The following is a 27,181-nucleotide window of genomic DNA, read 5'->3' as shown; positions in this document are numbered from 1 at the left end:
TGCTTAAGCGTTAGAAGATTATTGTACCGTGTGTGTCATGAATGGCTGGCTTTCTTTTCCTTGCACTAACAAAATCATATCGCACAAAATCTGCCAGAGCAAAATTGCTCACACCTGACAGTATGAGTGGCGGTTATTGAGATGTAATAAAAATCGAGCACCCGCAAAATAGAATGGGCTTCACAAGAGGAATCAAGGGTCAGTTGCTGAGCTTTTGTGGGAGTCAAAGGTAACTACAAACTTGGTCAATATGCTTTTAAAGATGAAAAGAGAGTGAGTTACAGTGGCTAAAAAGGTTTAAAAGGAGGTCCAGAGTCTGAGATAAAACAGTAAAATGCGCTGTCACCGCTAGGGCGATACATGGATGAACAGTAAAAGAGCTCCAAGGAGCAGAGGAGGGCATAAGCAAACAGAAGGCCGTAGAGATAGCGAGTCTAGAGGTTGTAAAGGCATAAGAGAGTTTCAGGGCAATAGGGAAGCTAAGACAGGAGTGCAATTGAAGAAGAATAAAATTTAATCAATGGAAAGAACACAGTTTTGAACGAGTTTTTTTTATCATTCGTTAAAAACAGGCAAGTTTGCTTCTGTGTACCTTAACTGGAATGATTTCCAAACTGGTAAGATTCACAAATAATTTACTATATTTCAATTAACATCAAGGAATTGAAGTTGCCATGCAGTCTTGATTCCAGTTGTTCCAGTAGGAATCTCAAAACTCATCTGCTCAAAAGGTGTCAATTCAATAGATCAGGAAGAAATCAGAAGAAAGTATTTGTATATAAAGAAAGCAATGGTTACAAGTTACCCAATGTTGACGACAAGCCAAGAGAATCAGCATTTGCCAATCTCTCCCAGAATGGTCTCAACTGCAGCACTAGTTGGAGCACCAAGGGCAGGCGCAAGAGTTAGCCAATGGGTCACAAGATAGCGAATGTTCCTACACAAGTCAAGCTCAACATTCAACTGTAGTGGAGTTCTCAAAATTACAAGGGCTGTTGATTTTCCACAACATAACATGTTGGAAATTACAAGGCTGTAAAGCACTTTACAGTTACAGAGGTAATTTAGGGAACAATATCAACAGATTTAGGAAACTCCTTTTCTTCATTAAATGGATAGCAAAGTTCAGTACTCAAATCTGCCCTATTCACAATTATCTTTGAAATGGTGGGAAGAAATAAAAAGAGAACTATGCTTCCCACTTGCAATAAAGGCAACAAACATAGCTCTTTAATTATAGCTCAATTTATAAATGTTTCTCATTCAAGTGTTCAATTTTTCTACACTGGGTAAAAACAATGACTGCAGATGCTGGAAACCAGATTCTGGATTAGTGGTGCTGGACGTTTCGGTCGATTTTACTGCTCCTCGGATGCTGCCTGATCTGCTGTGCTCTTCCAGCACCACTAATCCAGAATCTTTCTACACTGTCCCTTCTTTCTACCTATGTAACACCCTGGAACTGCACAAACATTCCATTATTCAGACTCTATCATTATGTGTATTTCTGACCTTTATAGCACCAGTCGCACACTTACCTTCATCTACCTAAGTTGCGCTGGCTGCAATTCCTCACCATCCCCCAACTCACCTGGTTTTTGCACCTCGTTTTCTTCTATATGGCCAAATTTTTGGTGAGTAGTTTTAAATTCCCTTTCATTTCAGTTCCTGCTTTCCACAGAACACCAGTAACTGATTTTGGGTGTTTTATGCTTTTAGAAGCAATGCTTTCTAGATTGTTCTGGCAGGGGATTTAGGACTTATGCCAAAGAGCAAACTTAATGCCTTCTAAACTGTCTGAATTTTCTACAATTTTGTATTAAACCTCACATACCAAATCCTTACATTGACTCCTGGGATAACAAAAAAAAAGACAATGATTAAGTTAATGCACCATCATTCCTGAAGAAGGGCTTATGCCCGAAACGTCGATTCTCCTGTTCCCTGGATGCTGCCTGACCTGCTGCGCTTTTCCAGCAACACATTTCCAGCTCTGATCTCCAGCATCTGCAGACCTCACTTTCTCATCATACTTGACCACTTGAGAGCACTGTTTATTTGTTTCTTAGGTCATTTACTGTCAACTTCAGTGATCTAGTAGATTATTGACCCATTGTATGAAGGGTGAAGCCAACTATGTTCTAAATTGGCATGCAATACTGTGTCATCTTGATAGACCACAATAGAAACAAGACCATTAAAAATACTGTTTTGTTTTAATCCACTTATGGGATGAGGGTTCTGCTGGCCAGCATTTATTGCCAATCCCCAAGTACCCAGAGAACAGTTAAGAGTCAACCACATTGCTGTGTGTCTGAAGTCATATCTCGGCTTGATCAGGTAAGGGTAACAATTTCCTTCCCTAAAAGGACATTTGTGAACGAGATGGGTTTTTCTGACAATCAACAATTGTCATTAGACTCTTAATTCATTATCATTAGACTCTTAATTCCATATTTTTTATTGAATTCAAATTCCACCATCTGTGATGGCAGGATTTGAACCCATGTTTACAGAACATTAGCTAGGTCTCTGGATTAACAGTCCACTGATAATACCACTAGGCCATCACCTCCCAGGTTTCAGTGGTCATAGTAAATTGTAAAAACCAATTGATTTGTTGTGAAATGTCAAACTACATAAATTAGCAGCTTAAGGAATAACTCCAAGTGGTTGACTGGCTGATATTGATTAAGTATTAAAATATTTTGCATGGCATTGGTTTTTAAATGTTGAATCTGCCTGCAAATATTGATATTCTTCGAGAAATGATGTGAAAACATTTCTGACTGTGACAACCTTTGGCCTGGAAGCAGTGCAGTAAGGAAAATTTGTAATGTCTAAAAACATCTAGGATATTGTTTTATAGCTGGAAGAAAGTGACTTTTGAATAGCTTGCATCAAAAGAATAGGCATCAGATGTAATTTTCTTGAATAAGGCATCTGGATGGACATATAAATAGGAAGGGTTTACAGAGATATGGGCCAAGTGCTGGCAACTGGGACTAGATTAGGTTGGGATATCTGGTCGGCATGGACAAAATGGACCAAAGGGTCTGTTTCTGTACTGTACATCTCAATGACTCTATGACTATGACTATGTGCTCTGATGATCCCTAACCTTGAAACATCTTTTTTTATTAGCAGTGCTAAGAAAAGAATGCAATGTGGTTGGTGGACCAAAGGAAAATTACAAGCAGGAGGGCGAGAGGTTGAAGGAATTCAGTACATAAGTACAAATACAAAGCAAATGCAACACAGACAGGAGGAACAAAATGAATTCTTGTAAAGAAGCAGATGTCTCTTAGGAAGAGGCCAATTTTTCTTTTTGGCATTTCAGGACAGGAGCTCTTGACTTATTAGACAAATTGGCTGAGAGATCTAAATTCTGGAAAACTATGTTTTAGCCTGGAGATGCTAAAGAGCTCAGTATTTTCCCAGAAGTAGTCAAAACATGAACAGAGGTGTATTATTGATAGGTTGGTTGAATAAAAACTCCTGAAAACTACATCTTCAGAACAGTCCTGACCTGAGAAAAGAGGGTTCACAGAAATGTGTTTCACTAATGATATTCCGAGTGAACTTCAAAATAAGAAAGATCTTGAAGGATCAGACTCTGGGCTACCATGTATGAATAAAAAATAGAATATTGTGGAACCGTGAAGCTACAATACTGACATGTTTATAAACACTACAATCCAGATACCTATTGTCTTAGTTCTTAATGTCTTTGTTAAATCATTGATATAAAGTTAAATTGACCTTTTTATTTGAAGTATCATGTACCTGATAATTTGTGTTTAATTTTCATTGATTCCATTTCGTTTTTAAGTTATCAAATGTGGAATCTTGTTGATAAGTTTCTTCTTTGGAGATCATTTGGTGAATATGGTTACTTGGTTTCACCTCCCCCCGCAGATCTAAGGATTTATGCGCTGACACACACTAGGGGACCTCAGAGAAATATCAACAAACCTAGTGGAATCACGTAAAAACACTAGTATACTTCAGGATGTCCCAGAAGTGAAAAAAAAGCGCACGTGCTTGTCAAGTCTACATCTTAACACATGCAACACAGCACCAACAAAATAAAGGAAATGGTGGCCCAGCTTCAAAATACATTTCTTATTTGCTTATAATAAAAATAATGGGCTGACAAAGTAACAAATATTGACAACATATCAAATACAGATATGAAATGCATAATACTTCTAAATGCAAGTCAGAAACTAGGCATATTTATGGGTTTCCTAAAAACTACCAAGCCTAAGTTGAAAATCTTTGAGAAAAACACTCCTTAAGATTTTTGTGTCTGGGAATAATGCAAAATGTAAGGAGCTATTTCTAGGACAAGTTAAAGTATATATAAACAAAAAATAATCACTCATATGTAATTTTTTTCAGCTTCAATCTTCAAATTCTGCACTTCAAGCCAACATTTTACAAACCTATGTCATTTATAACAAAATAGAGCAATGCCAGTTCAGAAGTAATGGGGTTAAACATACCCAAGGTGGAACAAGGTTGCAAAAATGGTCTAAAAGCAAAACCAATGCATTGCTACTGTTTTTAAGAGCTTGTGCAAATCTAGACTTTTCCTTCAAAAATAAAATGTTGTTTTACATTAATTTAGTCACAAGAATTGGGTTGCATTTTATTCAGTCCAGTACCAACTACACCCCTAACCCAGTACAGCTTTCATTATTGCAGCCAAATTGAAATTTACATGTTGTTCCATTCCTTTACCACAATTTACCCTGTATCATCTAATTCGATAGTCGAGCCACGTTAATTTATTGGTTGGGGGGTGGAGGGGGGGTGAGAAGAAAAACCTCTGCCTCAGCAAAACTTTTCATTAAAATTTTAGACAAATGATCTCCTTGTCCTTCTCTCCACTGCCTGGGGCTCCATGCTATTTCTATGCAAATAACAACCTCAGAGTTTATATCCTATTATTTCCACCGGAGCTGTGCCGACATGACCTGAAACGCAAGAGATGGAGCGAGTGATTGCTGGAGTGTGAAAAAAAATATCGTCAGGAGTCAGAACCAAGAACAAAAAAAATGCTGGGATAACGTATTTATCTCGAGCTGTATTGAAATTCATTCTGTGTCGGCGATCATGCTCAATCCATCTGCTTTATGTTATCATTTGCATTTCATGCCTCCTGGCTTTGATGTGCTGATACTTTGATGCAGTCTGAGGCGTACATTATCATTATTTCAATTTTCACACAAGCCGACAGGTCAGAGAGATCGAAATGTTGATGTTTCATGTACAGCTGTTTATTGTAAGGTGGGACAGAAGGATGTCCATGACACCTTGCCATCCCTGTTCATTATGCATGCAAGAATTCCAACAGCAAATTAAAGCTGATTCAATGTGAGTAAAAGCCAATTTTATTTTCTCCTCTCCTTCTCTTGCCTGTACTTCATAGGCAAGGGTTCACAGGGCACCTAAATGAATCTAGGTGTCTTACGGCAATTTGGTTCTGTGCTTACAGACCACTGACACATAGAAGGTAATGCAGACATGACGTGATTAGGCAACTTGCAGCACTGATCACATGCCAACCCCCCCCCTTCCCCCCTTGATAAAATAATCTCAGCTACAAATGATAATGGCCAGCAGAAGGCTGCCTCTATCACACATTAGCTGTCTGTGAATCACCACCAAACTGAGCAGTGACACAGGCTCAGCCAAGCAGAAAGCAGCACCCTTGACCGGCCCTATTCCACATTAGGGGAAAGAAACAAAACAGCACACAGTTTAGCTGAGTTTTTCCCACTGGGTTACATGAGCTGTACTGTTTGCTTCTGAAAGAGCCCGACATCCAATCAAATCACATTCACAGAAATATCTACACACCATGTGCATTATGGTTTTCTAACACAGAATAAGAAAGCTTTCAATTTTATAAAAAAATAAGAAAATGAAGTTTTTGGATCTTTGCTCTGTGTTGCTGAGATGACAGCAATTTCATCGGGCTCCCTACTCCTCTTCATCACTTACCTGTCCAAGGATTCTTCTAAACTGTAAACTGGGAAACTTATTCAATTTTGTCTATCCTTATTATTCATTGCTTCTTAATCACTTTCTATCTGAAAGCTCCTAGCGATTGATTCTGTGTACTAGTGGCAATATAGCCATTTCTTTGATAGTTACATGATAATAGCAATGGTTACTGAAATCACTGCTACAGGAATTGTCACAAGTATATTAAACTATCACATTACTGAATTGCTTAGTCGTAGCTGCAACTAAGAGAGGAACAATTTTGAATGACTTCTTGGATAGCTTGGATCCTAACTAAATAATCTACCAGGGAACACAGTGACGTAGTGGTACTGTCATTAGCCTAGCAATCCAGAGCCACAGGCTAATGTTCTGAGGATGTGAGTTCAAAACCCACCATGGCAGATGTTGAAATTTGATTCAATAAAAATATTGATTCAAAAAAGCTAGTCCAATGGCAACCGTGTAACGATTGTCAATTGCTGTAAAAGCCTATCTGGTTCACTATTGTGATTTAGAAAGAAATATTTGCTATCCTTCCCTCGTCTGGGCTAAATGCAAGTCCAGACCCACAGCAATATAGCTGACTCTTAACTGCACTCTGGGATGGACAATAAACGCTAGGCCAGCATTTTTTGTGTTTTTTTTATTTAAACTGCAGAATTACAAAATATGAAATGCTTATTGGGGTTGCATACCTTCTCTCTATACAAGAGTGAGCAACTATTGAACCCTCCCTCTCAGGATCATTGGGTTAGCTTGCAGGCAGGAGGGAAAACAAAGATAAGTTGTCCACCTGTAAAATACGCAGAAACTCCAGAGAAGACTGAACTGGAAGTTTATATTATGGATTTTACTGCGCAGATTTACCTTTGAAACCTCAGTGTCTCACCAAAAGCTAGGGTTGGCTTAAATAGAGTATAAAACTGATACAAAAGTATTGCTGTGGGTGGTGGTCATCTTTTGCCATGTGGGGTTTGGTCTGTGTCGATCTGTTTTAAACACATACACATTTTAGCAACTTAGATAGCTTGTATCACCAGCTTGATTCTCTGCACCCAGTGATAAATGCAAATGAGTAAAACAACCATTTGTGGAATGAAAATTTGAGGCTGACCACTAATGTGAGGATAGCACATCACGTCTTGGGGTGGTAGGGGATGCAGGTAGGGAGGGAGTCAATTTATTCACTGGTATATACATAAACATGAGTTCTGCATCAAAAACAAAATGGTGTTCTTACAGGCTAGGTTGCACACTCTTCTTTCCATCATCAGCTACATCAACTACAAACCAAATGAAATGGATATTTGTCAGCAAGTTCAGGTGTTGTGATATTGGAGGGACAATTTATTGTTCTGCTTTTACTTTACTAGGTTTTTTTTTTAAAACACTTCACTGATCATTGGTGGCTTAGTAGGTGGGCTACTTTTAATTTCCAGGACTCAGCTGGAACTTGTTGTTCAGAGTGAACGGGAATGGTTGAAGGCCTTGCCAAGAAATAACAGTTAACTGCATGGTTAAGTACTCAAAAGACAGCCAGATGTGACAGGATGTCCAGTCTGTCAACTCTATATTGCAATGCATTGAAGACTTTAACACAAATCCTAGAGCAATTAGGATGGCCTGGGAGCTCATTACCTTACTCACTGAGTAAGGATCGACAGTTCCCAGCCAGACTGCAAAGCAGAGTAGGTCAAGACTATAGGAACCTCCATCTGATATGGACTGAAAGCCTGGAATAGAATGCATATCTTGCTGAGCACATCGTATTCAAGTAGCTTCAGCCTTGGGAACCCCCACTACGTTGTTCTCAAAACAGCTTTCATCATCAAAATTATGGGATAGAAAATAAACAAATAAATAAAAACCATGCAGAATTAAGTGTAGAATTGCAAGTGAGAGTCCAAGCCACTATGGAGCTTCTGTTAGGTATCTTGGGCGGGTCAGACCTAAATTACATTACAAGAAGCCTAACAACTGTTAGAGAAATCAATTCAAACATTCAGCAGCCATGAGTAGAGCAAGAGTAATGTTTATCCCACTAGGCACGCTTCCTGTTCTCTGCAGCCACCAGTGCAAGGAGGTTTTTTGTTTGGTTGGTTGATATTTCTATGGATCCAGACAAGCTGGTGTGCTTGAGATCCTTTTCCCTTAAAGCAGGTTCCAAACATCCTACCCAGCCACCCTCTCCTACCACACACTCAAAGCTTGCTCCAAAGCCTGATGGCCAATTTCAAATTGATCCTGGAGTCTTTCACCTTATTAAAAAAATTGTTTCACACTTGACTCCAACTCGAATAGATCTATCATAGCAGTAGTGAGATGAAATTAAATATAGCAATAAATCAAATGTTGTTCCCTATAAGTAAGAGTTTCTTTAGCGTACATGGATACTTTCTTCATGAAGTGTTCTTCCATCATACAGGCGTGTGAAAACAAATTGCACAAAAAATCTATTGGCGCTAGCATCATTTTGTTTAAATTGATGTCAAGAAAGAGTACTGTGGGATCACTTACTATCAGCCTCATTTGACTTCAGGCTATTGGTCCCAAGACCAATAAACTTCCCCAAATCTGACAATTTGAGGCCTGCGAGATTTTAACATTTCTGGTTGTATCTCCTTTTACCCTGTGAGTTGACCTGACAGCAGGCTTTTGGCATCACAATCAAGAAATAATTCATAATGCAAAGACAGGCAGAAAACATGAAGGGTGGCACCTTGAGAATAAACAGTTCAATTTTTAAACTGGATTTAAAGCATGGACTTATTTTCAATGGAATCAAATTTCAAAAATCCATTCTAATACAACAGTCACTCTTTGAGCACAGATTTGTTTTAGGATTTTCCAACACATGGAAGGCGTCTGGCAATACAATTCCTATCCCATTTTCCTATAATTTGATGAATTCTGCTTTTGGCAACATTAGATCAGTTTACACAAACCCATTATGTTACTTTTATTGTAATGCTGTACAACCTTCCTTAGAGATTATTAGGGGACAATTTCATTAAGAATGGCACTAAAATCCACTGTCACTCAAAAATACTGATGCTTCATAAATAATTCAAACGTCCTGGATGTCTACAAAAAATGCTTTTTATTTTAAGTCAATACGGTATTGGACTTTAACTGATGACTACAGTGTGCTACATGATGACATCTGGAGAAAGTCAGATCTTGGCAAGGACTGAGAACCACAGAGGTTTACCAATGAAACAGCTTGCTTTTACCTTATTCAAGGCTCCAGCTCCAGTCAAAATGATATGCGAGTTTTCCACTTGGATAGTCCTCTGTCCCAATCGTACAAGGTATGCACCAATACCGATCGCACGGCACGTGACCTGCAATCAGACACTATTTCAGATAACAGTTCCTTATACAGGCAAAAAATTTCCTTATTAAATACTGTTCACAGTTGACAAGAAAATCAACCTATTAAGAATAAAAAAAATTGAGACATACTCAGTGCATCAAGTTTTTAAGTATGAATCTTAGGATTAATTATGTAGATTGCAGGAACAAGGGCAGCAGTGGATTTTGAGGTGGTGGTTTCACAAATATTCCCATCATCAACAAATGGGGAACCCAGCTCATCGGTGCAAAAGATAAGGCAGAAGCATTTGCAACAATCTTCAGCCAGAAGTGCCAAGTAGATGATTTTCAAATCTGCAGCATCATAGATGCCAAACCAAATCATTTCACGTGATATCAAGAAACAGTTGAGAGGTACCTAATACTGCAAATGCTATGGGCCTTGACAATGCCCTGGCAACAGTAAGGAAGGCACGTGCTCAGAGTCTGCCATACCCCTAGCCAATCTATTTAAGTACACCTAAAACAGGTCATCTACCTGACAAGTTGGCAAATTGTTCTATAAACAAACAGCAGGACCAATAAACCTGGCCAATTACTACTCCATCAATCAGTAAAGTGATCAAGTGGTCAGCAACAATACTATCAAGTAGCACTTGCTTTGCAATACCCTGCCCTCAGAAACAGAGTTTGAGTTCTGGCAGGGTCACTTAGCTCTTGACCACATTACAGCTTCAGTTTAAACTTGAATTCAAGAGGTAAGGGGAGAGTGATTGACCTTGACATGAAGGCCATGTGGCATCTTAGAGCCCATGGGAATCATAGTTGAGTATAGCTGTCACAAAGGAAAATGGTTGTTGAAGGTCAGAAGTTCAACACAGATCAGCTCCAGGATATCTCCACACAAGTTCCTCTTGGACATGTCTTAGGTCAAACCAACTTCAAATGACTTCACCTCCATCATAACGAGAGAGGTGGGGATGTTTCCTGATAATTTGCAGGATGTTCAGTGCCATTTGCGATTCCTCAGATAATGAACTGATCTACATCCAATGCAGTAAGACCCAAGACAATTTCCAGGTTTGTAGTGACAGGTGGTAAGTAATATTCGTGCCAAACAAGTGTCAGGCAATGACCATATCCACTAAGTGAGACTCTAATCTTCATGCCTTAACATTAATTGGCATTAGGGTGTAGGTTTGCTCGCTGAGCTGTAGGTTTGATATCCAGACGTTTCATTACCTGGCTAGGTAACATCATCAGTGGCGACCTCCAAGTGAAGCGAAGCTGTTGTCTCCTGCTTTCTATTTATATCTTTCTCCTGGATGGGGTTCCTGGGGTTTGTGGTGATGTCATTTCCTGTTCATTTTCTGAGGGGTTGATAGATGGCATCTCGATCTATGTGCTTGTTTATGGCGTTGTGGTTGGAGTGCCAGACCTCTAGGAATTCTCTGGCATGTCTTTGCTTAGCCTGTCCCAGGATAGATGTGTTGTCCCAGTCGAAATGGTGTTTTTTTTTCATCCGTGTGTAGGGCTGAGGGGGGGAGAGAGGGAGAACCTACAGCTCAGCGAGTAAACCTACACCTTAAACCTCAACCTGAGCTACAAACCTTGCATTCAGTGGCATAATCATTACTGAATTCCTCTCAATCAACATCCCAGGGTTTACCATAGAGCAGAAACTGAACTGGACTCACCATATAAACAAGGATGAGGCAGCTAAGAGTCCTGCGGCGAGTACCTCAAATCCTGACTCCAAAATCCTGCCTACCACTTAAAAAGTACAAATCAAGAGTGTGATGGCATACACTCCACTGGTTTTGATGAGTGCAGCTCTAACAACACAAGAAATTTGACATCATCCAGGACAAAATAGCCCACTTGACTGCTTGTGCATGTGAGACTAGTTATTCCTACAACAGAGTTTACCATGTACAAGGTGCATTGTAGAAATTCACCAATTCCTTAGATAGCATTTTCCATACCCATGACCACATTTACCTAGAAGGACAAGGGCAGCAGTTACATGTAGACACTACCAACTGCATGCGCCCCAACAGACCACTCAGAACCTTGACTTGGAAACATATCACTCTTCCTTCAGTGTTGCTGGAACTCCCTCCCTAAAAGTGTTGTAGGTCTACATGCAGCAAAGGCACTGCAGTGATTCACCACCACCTTTCTCAAGGACAACTAGGAATAGGCAATAAATACCAGCTTTGCCACTTTAATGTTTCATTCAAGTCAGCATTTCGAATAGTGCAAGATTCCCTTTTCCTGTTCAAATCAGAGTAGGACATGAACTATCAACCTTCTGATTCGGATGAGAATGCTATCACTGAGTCAAAGCTGATGCCAAAAGCACACTACCTTATTTTTAAACGTTCTTCAAAGTAATTTGCATGACATACCAAATTCATTGTGATAATTTCATCATAAGCTAACGATGATTCTCCTGCTATCATTCCTGATCCTCGGAGATTTTCAACTCCCAGTCCCTCTTCTTTGCCGATGATATCTGTTATTTTGTACCTGTGAAAAATGAAAGGAATAAGGAAACCAATCCAACCTGAAGCAAGTCAAATCTAAATGTGGACCATTTTTTTTTGAAAGAGGACCCATTTATTTAACTCAAATAATGAAACAGCCCTGTGTGTAGCATAAAAGGCTCTACTTTCTGCTGGCCTCAATATTTATCCTTACTCTGCTGAAGACTCAGTAACAGTTTCATTGACATCAGCATTTTCTAGTAAAACATCCAAGTGATCGTGCCTTATATAAGACAGTGAACAATGCAGGCTATTTATTCACAGATGTTGCCATAGCTAAATAGATTCCTATTACAGATACTTAAGAAAGCCAGAAAGGACAAAGTTCCATATTAAAATCTTTCTTTAGCTTTTGTTCAATTGGTAACACATACTTTGATGTTGAAAAGTAAAATTGGTACAATATTTCCCTCCCATTCAAATATCTGCCAATGAAGTTTCCTATAGTAACTTTCATCGAATATACCAGGAAGCAAGTTTCATCATTGCCAGAAAAGGTAACCGTCCCAAGTACAATTTCTGGCCCTACATACTACACAGCAGAGACTATGCAGAATCCTCCTCGAGATAAAGCAAACAGTCAACTGTGAATCACGGCTGAAAAGTCACTACTGCACATAATATTTACATAGTCTCAAAGAAATAAAAGTAAGTCCACATAAACAGTTTACATAGGAGCTACAGCCAAGAGACAGGCCACTTGGCCAAAGATATCTACAGTAGAGATTATGCTTTTCACAAGTTGCTTCACATCCTCCCACTCTACTCAACTTCATCCCAACATCATACTCTAATTTTCCTTTCTCCTCATGGAATTTTGAAGCTTTCCTTAAAACTATGTATGCCATTCATCTTAATTTCGCCATATGCTAATTAGCTCCACATTTTAACTAATCTTTGGTTAAAATAAGTTTCTGCTCAATTCACTAGTGAATATCTGACGTTTTTCATCTCTAATTTTAGATATCTCAAAAACAGAAGCTTTTTGCCAGATCTACCTTTTTAAAACGACATATATACACACAATCATAGTTTAAAAGGTCTCTAAGTCAGTACTCAGTCTCCTCTCTCCCTAAAAAACAGCCCCAGAAATACACAGGTTTCCTGATACTTAGAATCTTGCTGTGGTGATATCATCCATTTAAATTTGTTTGGCATCTGCGCCAGTACCTTTTTGTAACATGGAGACCAGAACTGTACAAACAACTTGAAAAATATATGAGTTATGCAGCCATATACTTTGACACAAATATATTTATTTCAGCGAGTCATTTTGAGGGATACAGACACAAAATGCAGCGGCAAACCTTGCAAATTTATTTTTTAATACCAGCTCAAGTATTGCATAAGAATTCCAGATGTTTATTGGCAAAGTGTGGCTTTCTGGATGGAGGTGAAAACATATCTGTTATTCTACTGTTGGGGGAAGGGGATGACGTAGTGGATCATTAATCCAGGGACCCAGTTAATGTTCTGGGGACATGGGTTTGAATACTGCTATGGCAGATAGTAGAATCTGAATCCAATAAAAATCTGAAATTAAGAGTCTAACAATAAGCATGAATCCATTGATTGTTAGAAAAGCCCATCTGGTTTGTTGATGTCCTTTCGAGGAGAAAACTGCTGTCCTTACCTGGTTCAGCCTACATGTGACTCCAGGCCCACAGAAATGTGGTTGACTCTTAACTGCCCAATGGGCAATTAGGGATGGGCAATAAATGGCCAGGTCGCCCTCTTCCCGTGAATGAATAAAAACTTCTGGCATTTAATCTGCGTTATAACTAAATTCACCTCCATAAGCTGTACTTATTTCAAAGGAATGACAAAGGTTCTTCCCGATAAGTGAGATGACCCATGCAATCAGTATTCCCGCCTTGGTCAGGCAGTCCTCAGGGTTAAACAAGAGGTTTTATTGCTATACTGTAACGTGCACTAGTCATGTTTAGCCCAATTGCACAAAGGAATTCTGGGAAGTAGCACAACACAACTAACACGTGTGTACATGATGGCGTCATAATTTCGCATCGCAAATTACGCACAGCAGTACACACACACACACACACACACACACCCCTTCAATTCAGGAGTTACACAACTCAAGATTCTCTCACCAGACAGGATCTACATTTAGGGAGGCAACTTCTAAATTGTACTGAATGGATTTCAGTAATTTAACTTGAGGAGAAAAAAAAAATCACAAACCCACAAATTGTACCTGAAGACTACATATGATGTATACTACATACCTTGACTCTCCTTCATCTTCAACATGTTCACAGTGCACTGAATTTAGTGCACTGACTTTTTTATAGTCCTGAGGTGTGAGGTAGAGGTACTTGTAACCCTGCAAATGTACAGGACCATGAGTGCAACTGAACAAGTCAACAAAACGTTCTAATTCGGCAAAAACATTTCCAACCTGTATAATTTAAGGCAGAGTAGCCTCAAGTTGCAAAGCTGCTCCTTCAGAAAACTGACAGACTAGAAGATGTAGGTGCAGAAGTAGGCCATTCTGCCCACTGAGTCTGCTTGAAATTCAGTGAGGTCTTTTGTTTCAATAACATTGTTCATAAATCATAAAAAGCTTTCAAACAGACAGCAGGCAATAGGGAAAGCATGCTGACTGTAGGCCTGTTTTTCCAAGGGAATGGAGTATAAAAAGATGCAAATCTTGGTAAAACTATACAAGACACTAATTAGATAACACATAGATGGTGTACAGATTTGGTTCCTTTATCTAAGGAAAGATAATGTCGTCATTATCCTTGGCATGGAGAGTTCTTTTTATGAGGAGAGATTGAGTAGATTCAGTCTGCGTTCATGGACGTTAGAAAAGAAGACTATGGTGAAATGTGTAAGATTCTTAGAGGTTTGACAAGATAGATACTTGTTTCCCCTTGAGGTAGAGTCTAAGATCAGACAGAATAATCCCAGAGTAAAGCGTCGCCCATTTAAGACATAGACGAAGAGGAATTTATTCATCAGAGGATGAGTTTGTGGAATTCTTTCCAGTAGAGGCTGGGTCATTAAGTATATCCAAGGCTGAGATAGGCAGATTTTTAATCAGTGAGGGAATCATGGGTTATGGAGAAAAAGCAGGAAATTGGAATTCAGCTAATGAAGTTAGCCATGATCTCAGTGAATGGTGGAGCAGACAATGGCCAAATGGTCTATCTCTGCTCCTACATCTCATGGTCTTATTAAATGGCCATGGACTGATTTTTCTGGCATCTGTTGAAGGGGATGGGGTATTTTGCCTGAAACTTGGAGTTGCCTTACAAGAAAGAGGACAAGATTTATTTATTGGATGCTCGGATGCAGTTACTTTTTAAAAAATCTTTAACATATCTTTATGTTTGATCCGAAAACTTGTGTTACAATACTGGAATTCATCTTGGTAGCCTTTTTTTAAAAATTCATTCAAGGGATCAGGGCATCGCTGGCTAGGTAGGCATGTATTGCCCATCAACCCGACTGCTGTGGGTTTGGAGTCACATGTAGGCCAGACCAGGTAGGGATGGCAGATTCCTTCCCTAAAGGGGATTAAGCGAACCCGATGGGCTTCTCCTGACAATTGATTAGTGGTCATCATTTAGACCCCTAACTACAGATTTTGTTTTTTTAATTTAATTCAAATTCAAACCTGGGTCCCCAAAACATTACCTAGATACCACTAAGCCATTGCCTCCCCATGCTTCATTAATTATTCCCAATTCTGTTATAGTATTGATTCTGTATAGCACTAAAATGCCAGGGTTTGGCCCATTACTTTCTTTAAAGTTAGAGCCATTTCTGATTCTCATGTCAGCCACATATACGGCTTCCATAATATAAAATCATAGAAAACTATTTGCTCTAGACGTCTATTCAGAATGTAGTCGGAAGCGACTGTTCAAGCTGATTTCACATGAGGCCTTTACAGTGAACAGAAAGATGACTTTCAGTCCAGGCCACATTCAAACCCAGGTAACATTGATATAAAAACTAGACCCAAAATTAAAACCTTATGAAATTTAACTGCCGTTGACCCATTATTTCAAGGAAATTTTTAAATGCAGCAAATATTAATCACAGTAAGTCACTCATCATTGTTTTTGTCCTAGTCTTTGCAGGGTCAGTAAAATAACACTTGGGTTTTGAATGACATAGAAACATTTGGCCAGTTCCATAGGTTCTACTTAAGCAGCCATGTGAATGGAAAGGTCACATTAATGCAAAGGCAAGATAAACAGTTTGACATAGATGATGGGGAACAATTTTGATTTTCAGTTTGTGAAAGGGTCACTGAACCTGAAACATTAACTGATTTCTCTTCACAGATTCTGCCAGACCTGCTGAGCCTTTCCAGCAGCAATTTCTGTTTCGGATTTCCAGCATCTGCAGTTCTTTCAGTTTTTAAATTTTGATTTTAGACCTGATTGAAACTTTAAAGCAACTTCACTGAGTTCCACAGGGTTTTTTTTTTAGAAAATGAGTCAGATATTCAGAGACTCTTTAAAAAAGACAGCAGCAGTAAACATAGAGCATGGCAACGCATAAAACTGTAAATAAATCACTGTCAGTATTGTGGATTTAATTTACAAGGATTCAATTTATTCAGGCTCATAGGAAATTAAGCGATTTGGAGACCGTGATTAAGGAGAGATAACTGAAAACAGTAATTTTCCCATAATTATCCATTCTGAGCCAATGTTTACCTTATATGGATCAGCAGGATCTTCCCAGGCTACATGGAACATGTGTCGAATTTCTTCTGCCAATCCAATCCTTGCTCCACTGTTTGCTGCTATGTAAACACGTGGGATGCCTTTGGATCTGGCAAGTTCGGAGGCTCTCAGGAACAACAGATCCTCCTGGGGTCCAAACGACCCAATCTTGTGAGTGATGTCATTGCTTATGACAATGATGTCACGGCCATCCAGACAATCTGGTGACTTTAGGTGCATCTTCCAGGCCACCATACCAATCTGCAAAAACACAACCACCCGAAGAAGTGAGGCTGGCAGGAGGGAATACTGAATATTATGAAAACAAATAACATTTGTACTTAATGCATCACCACATTTACAGAATAAATTGTTTTGTGTGGTTAGGTGAGCAAATCATGGCAGGAAGATTCCCCAAAGAGTAAATTTGATAAATGACCAGTTACTAACTTTCTGATAGGGTTAGTTGTCGACATTGAGAGAGAAATGGTAACTGATATGCAAGGAAAATTCTCAGCTATTTAAGCAGTGGCATACAATCTTGTACATACATCTTATTAGACGAATGGAATGTCAATTTGCATCTCATCTAATAATTGGCAAACTTCCATCACTTTTGCACTGAAGTGTCCTTCTGGTGCTGGATTTCTGAAGGATGTCTAAACATACAATCTCCTGACTCTAATACATAACTACAACCATTTGAGCAGATTTGGATTTTTTTTTGTTGGCCCAGCACGCTTTCAAAAAAATCCCTAAAATTAAAGCTACGAATTACATTTGCATTTTGATATTGAAACTAAAATAAAACACTTGCAAAAATATGATATTACAAGTATCAAGTCAAGTATTTTTTTTTAAATAAAGACTTTTGAGTTGATCTATGTGTCAAATAGAGGAAACAGCATGTTCCTGAGGGACATCTGTAAGAATCAGAAGAAAAACTCTAAGCACAAGAATCGCTTTAGATTAGATTAGAATAGATTCCCTACAGTGTGGAAACAGGCTCTTTGGCCCAACAAGTCCACACCAACCCTCCGAAGAGTAACCCACCCAGACCCATTTCCTTCTGACTAATGCACCTAGCACTGTGGGCAATTTAGCATGGCCAATTCACCTAACCTGCACATCTTTGGACTGTGGGAGGAAACCGGAGCACCCGGAGGAAACCCACGTAAACATGGGGACAATGTGCAAACTCCACACAGACCACTTTGATGAGGTGCAGGAAATAAAATGATTCTTTCACTCAAATAAACAATGCATAATGTATCAGCAAAAGGCCACTTTCATCGGGAAACTTCATTTTAGAGGGAAGCAGAGACTAATGTTAAAAAGAAAATAAATTTTTGTTCCAGTCAACTGAAGAGGTTGAAGACAGAGGAGTTGTTCACCACTCCTTTCCTAGTTGTTTCATGGAATTGAACTGGAGTCAACATCCTGCCTAGTTTAACACTGTTGACCAGGTTATCCTCTTCTACATCCTTTCTTATCTAGCTTGGTGGAACTGGCATTGCCTGGTTCTGTTCTTACCCAGCAAGTCTTAGCTAGAAAATCATCTGCAATGTTTTCTCCTCAGACTCTATGTCTTGGGTTCCCCAATAAAGGGTGATAAAGATTTCCAAAAAAGGTAACTAATGCTATATTTATTTTTACATCTATAATTGAGGTTGATAGATCTTTGTTAACCAAAGGTATTTAGAGAAATATAGCGAAAGAATTTGATCATAGATCAGCCACAATCGCACTGAACCGCATCAAGGGTAGCCTACTTCTGACTCTTTGTCTCCAAGTCTCATTCACATATCAACTTCTTATTTTGACTCCCACAACAATTCTATGTTAAAAATATCATCACAATTTTCAAATCCCGCCATGGCCTTCAGCCCTGCTATTTCAATAAAATCCTCCAGACCTATAAGGCTTTAAGTTCTTTAGGCGCCTCAAATTTTGACGGTTTGTGTGTTCTGTTATTGTAGTCACTCCATCCTTCTTATTAATTGTTAGGATGCAGCATTGGTGGGAAGGCCATTCATTATCTATATCTAATTGCCCATGGGAAATTGCCAAGTTGCTGCAATGCTTCTTATTGATGGCACACACACATTGTAACCACTGTGCACCAGTGATGGAGAATGTGCAAGGTAGTAGATAGCGTGTCAATCAAGCCGACTGCTTTGCAGTATTGAGCTTCTTGAAAATAACCGGAATTCATTGAAGCAATTGAGGAGTATTCCACTACATTCTTGATTTGGCAATTTTGCTTTAATCTACCTTGATCTAAGTCTGGAACTATCTTACTTACTGTGGACAGTTCTGATCGCCACATTACCAAAAGGATGTAGATGCTTTACAGAGGGTGCAGAGGAGGTTCACCAGGACATTGTTTGGTATAGAGGGTACTAGCTATGAAGAGAGGTTGAATAGATTAGGATTATTTTCATTTGAAAGACGGAGGTTGAGGGGGGACCTGACTGAAGTCTAGAAACATCTTGAGAGCTATAGACAAGGTGAATAGCAAGAAGCTTTCTCCCAGAGTGGGAGACTCAATTACTTGGGGTCATGAGTTCAAAGTCAGAGGAGAAACGTTCAGGGAGATATGCATGGAAGGTTCTTTACGCCGAGGGTAGTGGGTGCCTGGAATGCATCGCCAGTGGAGATGGTAGAAGCGGGCACAATAGCATCACTTAAGATGCACCTGGACAGATACAAGAATGGGTAGGGAGCAAAGGGATACAGACCATTAGATGATAGACGAGAGGTTTAGATAGAGGATCTAGTTCGGCGTAGGCTTGGAGGGCCAAAGGGCCTGTTCGTGTGCTGTAATATCCCCCTTTCCCTTTGCGATGCAGCTTGAAGCCTGCCTATTTGAGCACACTTTTGGCCTTTGCTCTGAAGACTTGCAAATGCTAAAGCTGACAGTTCAAAATAAAATACTTCATATACAATCAATAAGACAGTTTGATCCAAAAAGGAGCAACTTTATAACATAGAGGCCTACAGAAATAGAAATTAAAAAAATGCACCTTCTCAAATTGAGAAGCAAGGACAGCTAACAAGATGTGTGGACAGTGCTTGTTTTTCAAGATTGTTGCAGTAGTTTCTTTACAGTTTGCAACTCTATACTGAAAAAATAAAACTGTAGGCAATTCAACCTTAAGTGGGATGATGTGCCACCTAGAGGAACAATAAGAAATAGCAATTGAAAATATATGGTCGTTTAAAGGCCCAGCCAGATATTTAGTGTCTGTAAAGCAGTTAAGATTGTATTCGCATGATGGGACAATGCAGAATCCCAAGCACAGTTGACTTCATAGGAATGCTTTAAGAAACCGAATTTGGAGGCTTCCAACTCAGTGAAGATTAACAGTTATGAGCAGATTTTTAATCCTCTAACTTCTCCCAGAGAACTATTAAATTGAAGTCGCACTCACCACGGACACCCATTAACTACACCCTCCGGACCCTTAAACACCCTTTCCCCACCAAACATGCTGGACCAGATATCCAATCCCACTATCATCCTGAGCCCCCCAGACCTAACATCCCCCAGAGTGCCAGTATGACCCCTACATCTCACCAACCTAACCATCTGCCTCATCTTCCTCCCATCTGTTTAATCTGATAGTACCTGACCTTCCCTAAGCACTCACTCATTTACCTGGTATCCTGCCACCCTAGTCATCCAACTTTACAAATTCCTACTCATGCCACCCGAATAGTGTTCAGGGATGTGTAGGTTAGGTGCAGTAGTCATTGGAATGTAGGGTTGTAGAGTAGGGAAGTGGGTCTGGGTGGGATACGTTTTGTGTAGACTGGTTGGGCCAAATGGCCTGTTTCCACACTGTAGGGATTCTATGATATTCTATTGTAAATCTCAATCTTTCTGACTCACTCTACCAGAATTCTATTAGAAACAGGCTGAAATAATTCCAGCCTGTATTTGCAAGAGGTCAGAATATCCAATATAATACAAGCAGTTTAAAATCAAAGGGCCTCTCCCCACTTTGTATGCACCAGCTGAGCATTTCCTGAGAAAGCAGAGAGAAATTAGTTCTGCAGTGTTTCACCATTCTACAATCAAAACATTAATTACAAGAAGTAGAGGCTATGCTTTCCAAAGTTCCCACCTCACCCACCCCACAAAGACTAACAATAAAAAGAATAGACAAGACCAAAATTTGAAATAAAAAAAATGCTGGAAACATTCAGGTCTGGAAGCATTTATGGAGAAAGAGAATTACTTTTTTCCCCCAAGGGTGACAACTGTGCATCTCTTCGCTTCTTAAAAGTGTGTCCCTTGTTTCCCTCACCCCAGGGATGCTACCAGACCAAATGAGTAAATCTGGTATTTTCTGTTTTTATTTCACTGTGAAACCATACCTCCTTGCATGCTAACATATGGCGTAATTGTAAAGGGTTTTCCAAGTACCCACATACAAACTATGCAACTTAACACAGATTGCACAATGCAATCTACTCCAGTTTTAACATCAGGCATAAACCAAGCCAAGTATTAAAACTTCAAGAGTCAAAAACTTCTTTTGTGATGAGAAGTAGGAATACCCATCTTTTTCTGTAATTAAAGGCTCACTGAAAATGCACAGCTTTAGCATACTCAATTTGTCAGAAACCAATTTTGTTAGTGGATCATTGATTAAAGAGAACAACATATCAGATTGTTTTCTCCGCTACAAGTTGGATTTCGGGATTTTCAGCGTTGTTTGTTAATTGAATGGGAATGTTTATGCTACTGACCACTGAACCATTGTTGATGGAGACCTTCTCTCAATTGCTTAACTGTGAATTGGCCAATTTTCACAGTTACTTAAGTTTGTGTTGATGCGGAACCGAAAACAACTGTATTTCATACCTATGCAGAACCGGTCATTTAAACTTTTTTCTACAGCTGAGAAAATTGGAATCAGATAACCTGTCCATTTTCACCTCATTTTGTTTTACTTTCCATTGACCTCAACTCCATCAGATTCTACCAGCAGATAGCTGGGTTGATGAAAATCAACATTAGGCAATTGGTATAAATAGCCATCAAAGTATACGGAATATAACTTCGAATTGTATTCTACTTTCTATAAATAGAATTACATATAATTTACAACACATTGCTTTGGTCCAACCAATAAGGTTTATCCTCTGTGCAAACAGTGATTCCATGTGCCTACTGTGTTCTATGTGCAACTTTCCAAACATGTTTAATTTTGGCCCAGAGACTTTCTTCAACATCAGTTAAGTCATTCATTAACACCAGAAGTGATATACAAATTTCCTTGGAATAACTGACATTTTCTTGGTGCAGCCATGTTGCGACTTAAAACATAGAAACTGCTTAAATTTGTGGGACCTCCACACCTCGAAACATGTATATGGCAACATATACTTTCAAAAGTACTTTGCACACTTGGAGCAACAACGAAACCACTGCCCTATGGCAAGATAAACAGCTGACAAATGGCTTTACAAAGAATTTACATGAAAATACTTGATACAGTTTCTCTCTCCCTGCATCAGTCCAGAGTGACACCTTCAAGGCCACTTAAAACCAGCTGTGCCCTTTGGTTACCGCAATAGGACACTAGGAGAACCAGCACAATCAGCTTTTTGTTTTAAATGAAGACATCCAAGTCCATCTTCAAGAGCTACAAAGATAGGCAGCTCGTAGTTCTGGGCCTTTCTTTCAGTAAGCCAGACATATCAATTGTGTCAGTTGACACTGGCTCCCAGGTCATTATCATGCAACATTGATCAAGAGTGCAGCAAGACACGAGACCACTTCACAAAGGCAGGCAAGTGTAGGATGTCTCCACACTTTCCCATTCTTGCCTAATCACCAACACATACTTACTCTCTTAAAACAGCACTGTCAAAACAGCTACCTTCACTCTTAACATCCTAGAACACCCCACACACAACTCTCATTTAACCTCTTCTACCACAATTGGCAATAATATTTTGAAGCAAACTTCTACCTCTCTAGGTGTACAATTAAAAAAAGCGATATTTGTTGTGAAATATGCTGAATGTTTGTCTCATGGTTTGTTATGTATGAATATAATGAGTCAGGAATAAACTGTTCAAGAGGTTCAGCTTTCTTCAGAAAGTTGAGGATTCAGACAAGGTGTTGCCAGGATCCCAAGAGACTGAAATGCTGCCAATGAATTGGATCAGTCATTGAGGGTGTTCTGCAGAAACTGTCCTCTGATGCCCCTTGCAACAACGAGCATAGACATGAAAAGGAGATTCTCAATAGTATGCCTTCTTTTCATAAATGTCAGTAACGTCTTTGTTGTCACATGCATGCCATTATAGCAGGCTACATCCTGGGGAATCCAGTAATCCCAGAGAAATCGGCTGATGTCAAAGTGACTTAATTTGAGTGGTCTATGAAATTGGGGGTCTGTTACCTACCAGATGCACAATCTGACAGTTAAAGTTGCACAGATCGCAGTGGCAGCCCAAATGGACAAGGAGCCATTAAAACAAAGTGAGACTGCCTGCACTTTAATTGCCACAGAGAAATTGTGGCAGTGAAGCCAAGCCGTTAAATCTTTATGATGAAGTAGGCAGAGGTGTGTAACGGATCCTTGGAGAGGCCCAACCATCAGATGTTAAGGTCCTTGGAGAGGACACAACATGCCCATGAAGTCCCAACAGTGACATGGACATTGCTGTACCATTATCCGATCAATCTTAGAGTGATTTTCAGCATAAAAAGAGTACGATGTCAAAGATGAGCACAGAAGTCCAATTATAATCACATTCCGAATTCACCACTGCAGTTACTAGCTTTCTCACAGCTTTGCTCTTTGAAAATCAACATAAATCCACCTCAGTTACTGAATTTGAATTACAACTTACAAGTTACAACTTCCATCGGTCATTTGATATTATTTTACCGTTGTCTATATATTTGGATTCATTTCTAGTTCTATATACAAATCACTAGATAATGTTGCACACAGTAAACAGAAGGAGATCCAGAAAATTTTATTAAGGGGCAAAGCAACCCATTTTCAAGATGTCTCTAATTTTGTTTTGTTTCCTTCCTTCTAACAAGTTTTTAGATGCAGTGACTAACTATGTCATTTACAAACCCAGGCCAAAGTAAAATTGACCATGGCATTGTTCATTACAAATTGTTGTTAATCATCTTTGCAAAGCAGAAGTAATCACTGGTGACCTTTAAAGTTTTGCCTTGAAAATGCACCTATTAATAATGATTGACAGGTTTTGTTTAAATTTTGAATCAGACACGTGAACTGATTGGTTAGGACACTGCCCTATAATGAGCCAGCCTCTACCCAACCAGAGTCTACTTGTCAACTAAAGAGCACGCTCCTCTCGTGCAATTTATGTCAATTTAATTTTTAATTAGTATTCTTGCAAATTGTCCTGATGAGTGCAAGGCAACAGGCTTTCTCAAAATGTCTTTTTTCAGCAATAGACAAGTTATGCACAACCAAATGAATAATTTTTGGGGGGGGGAGGAGAAGAGAAAAAAAACTAACCAAGTTAGTTTTCCAATCTGCGAAAAGTCACCTAGATAGTTATTCTGTCTCCTAAACGTTGTCAACAAACAAGAACAAAGAGGACAATCTGTTATAATAGATTTACTGACAGGAGTAAAAACAGAGCAGTGGAGGCTGGGTCACTGAGCATATTCAAGACCGAATTAGACAGACTTTTTTTGTTAAGCAAGGGGGTTTCCTCTATGAGGACTGATTTGAGTGAAAGGGTCCACGTTCTACAGAGTTTAAAAGATTTAGAGGTAATCTCATTGAAACATATAAAATTTTTAGAGGGCTTGACAGCTAAAATGCAGGAAGGGCTTTTTCCCTTCGATGTAGAGTACAGAACGAGGGAGAATATTCTCAGAGTAAAGAATTGGCTACTTAGAACTGATATGAGGAGAAATTCCATCATTCATGAAGTTTTCTGAATCCTTGAAATTCTCTACTTCAAAATCCATAAATGCTCAGTCTAATAAGTACTATCAAGACTGAAATCAGTACATTTTGTGAGCATAAAGCATTCAAATACGGTTTCTAGAGTTGATATAAACATTGAGCCATAATCTTGAATTGGCTTGATCTACTTCACTCCCATCCCAATGGCTCAATTCTGGACTGACACTTTACAGTCTCTGCAGGCAGAGCAGAGCCTTGTTGAATTTCCCTTATGCAGTATAGCAACATTGGATTAGACAAGTTTGATTTCCACCATTGCATGTTACGTTGGATTCCTTCCATTTGTGCTAGATGACAGACATGCAGAGCTTCCAGACCTTACATGTTAGCCCCATCAACTGTATTTGAAAATCTGGCACAAAGAAAAAAATTCTGCAAATCTCAGGAATACTTCCATTGCCACCTTCAAAAAAGGAGACAAAATGGCTTATGGGAACCACCAAGTCATGTCCCCACTTTCCATCGCTGGGAGGATCATTGCCTGAATCCTCACTAGGCACCTTCACCCAGTCTCGGAGGAAATCCTTCCTGAAAACCACTGTGGCTTTTGATGAAACCATGGATCTATGGACACTATTTTCTCTGCTCCAAGAAAAATGCCAGGAAGAACACCAACCATTCTACTTGGCCTTCATGAATCTGACCAAGGCTTTTAGCTCAATCAGGAAGTGCTACCGAAGACCATGTCAAAGGCCAGCTGTCCATGTGAAATTCTCAACGTCCTCTATCTCTTCCACGACAAGAAATTGGTGATGGTGTTCACTGATGGGTAATAAGACAGAATCTTTTGAGGTCAAGCAGGGATATGCCATTACCCCCACCCTTTCCTTCACATTCACCACCATTATTCATCTTGTCAAGAACAAGCTTTCCGGAGTGTGGACATAATCTACAGAATGGACTGAAAGTTTGGCATCTGCATATTCTGTTAGGATCCTTCCAATTAAGCCACACAACAGACATGAAGCAAATCTGTTGGAAATGAAGTAGTTTCACATGTTGAACTTTTGCTGATGGCTTAAAAGCGCAATTCAAAGACAGGCAGCCTCTGTCACAAGTTCTATACCTGAAATGGCTATCAAATGCCATTGTTTGTTGTTGTTTTCTATGTTGGCACTCCTAGTGACATACCATTCATTTACTTAATAAACTCCAATTAGGAAAAAAAATTACATCCAAACATATTTAAGAAAGCAGTCTTAAAACAACCTTCCCCATGGATTACTTAGCAGATTCGTTGCACTGACCAGAAATGTTTCATTTCAAATCCTGATCTTTGCTGATTGCAGGTTCAGGGAGAAAGACTGATCCTGGATGAGACTGCTTCTTTTGACTATCTTCTTGTAGCCACGGCTGGAAATAGCCCATGTTCTGGACATTTGGTGAACATGGGATTGAGATCAACTTTCTCAGATTTGGAAATATATCGCCATGTTTTCAGGTATCACCAGGTCAAAATACTGGGAATTCTCTCCCTAGCAGCGTTGTGACACTACCTACATTACATGGACCACAGCTGTTAAAGAAAGCAGCTTACCACCATCTTTTTAAGGGCAACCATGGATGGACAACAAACACTGGCTCAGACAGCAATGTCCACATCCCACAAGGGAATTTTAAAAAGTGCGATGCCTCCTATGGAAAAACGACCATCAGACACACAGCCTCAAAGATGAAGAAAGCCATAATAATAAGGCACTGTGAACTGCCAGTGTAGTCCTCGAACAGGAGTTGATAAGAAATTGTCTGCTTTGGGAGTAAATACACATGACCAGTACACTATTGAAATGAGAGATTACAGAACTCAGTTCCTGGTACATGAATCACAGAAAGTTGGCATGCAGGTACAGCACAAGATTAGGAAAGCAAATAGAATATTGTCGTTTATTGCAAAGGCATTGTAGCACAGAAGTAGGGAAGTTTTACTGCAGCAGTACAGTTTTGATGAGACTATATCTGGAGCATGGTGTACAGTTTTCATCATCTTATTTGAATAAAAGCTCTAATTCCATTCCGAGCAATTCAGAAAAGGCTTACTCGGCTCATTCCTGGATTAAAGGGTGATCTTATAAAGAAAGTTTGAATGCATCCACTGTAATTTCAAAGAATGAAACATAAGACCTTACTGAAACAAGGATGAGGTGGATACCCAAAGAATATTTTCTCTTGTGAGGGGAGGCTGAAACAAAGGGGACATTGTCTTAAAAGGGGAGACCCCTTATTTTTGAATTGTTGAGGAGGATCTTTTCCTCAGAATGTGGAATTATCTTACTCAAAAAGCTATGGAAGTTGGATCTTTAAATTAACTCAAGGCCGAGTCAAATGTTTGATAGACAAGGGAGTCAGGGTCTTGGGGTACAGATATGAAAGTGGAGATGAGACCACAACTAGATGAACCATGACCTTACTGAGTGGAGGAGCAGTTTCAAAAGGTCAATGGCTTTTTCTCATTCCTAAATTTAATGTTCCTTTGAAACAGCCAGTGCTTGCTGTTATTACACCTCTGAAATGGTTAATAATTTCTAATGTCCGTACATGAGAAGTAAAACATGGTTTTTGAGTCAGTGATTCCACCTTTTTCACCATAGAATGCATTTCTAAAGTCCCT

At 39.4% G+C, this 27,181-nt stretch overlaps 1 protein-coding gene across 2 annotated transcripts in view; it reads right to left on the bottom strand.

Moving 5' to 3' along the window:
* acaca (acetyl-CoA carboxylase alpha) overlaps nucleotides 1–27,181 on the bottom strand; it is a 263,482-nt gene that overhangs the window by 88,164 nt on the left and 148,137 nt on the right. For both annotated transcript variants that reach the window (XM_043718470.1, XM_043718471.1), the window contains 4 exons: nucleotides 16,580–16,849; nucleotides 14,129–14,226; nucleotides 11,745–11,865; nucleotides 9,252–9,362 (listed from right to left, as the gene is read on the bottom strand). In XM_043718470.1, coding sequence (XP_043574405.1) covers nucleotides 9,252–9,362; nucleotides 11,745–11,865; nucleotides 14,129–14,226; nucleotides 16,580–16,849 — 600 coding nt within the window. The remainder of the gene's footprint in view (nucleotides 1–9,251; nucleotides 9,363–11,744; nucleotides 11,866–14,128; nucleotides 14,227–16,579; nucleotides 16,850–27,181) is intronic.

Source organism: Chiloscyllium plagiosum, chromosome 28, assembly GCF_004010195.1.
Source record: "Chiloscyllium plagiosum isolate BGI_BamShark_2017 chromosome 28, ASM401019v2, whole genome shotgun sequence".
Classification (NCBI taxonomy): domain Eukaryota; kingdom Metazoa; phylum Chordata; class Chondrichthyes; order Orectolobiformes; family Hemiscylliidae; genus Chiloscyllium; species Chiloscyllium plagiosum.
The sequence above is the reverse complement of the archived record's forward strand: the minus strand, read 5'-3'. Positions and strand labels throughout refer to the sequence as shown.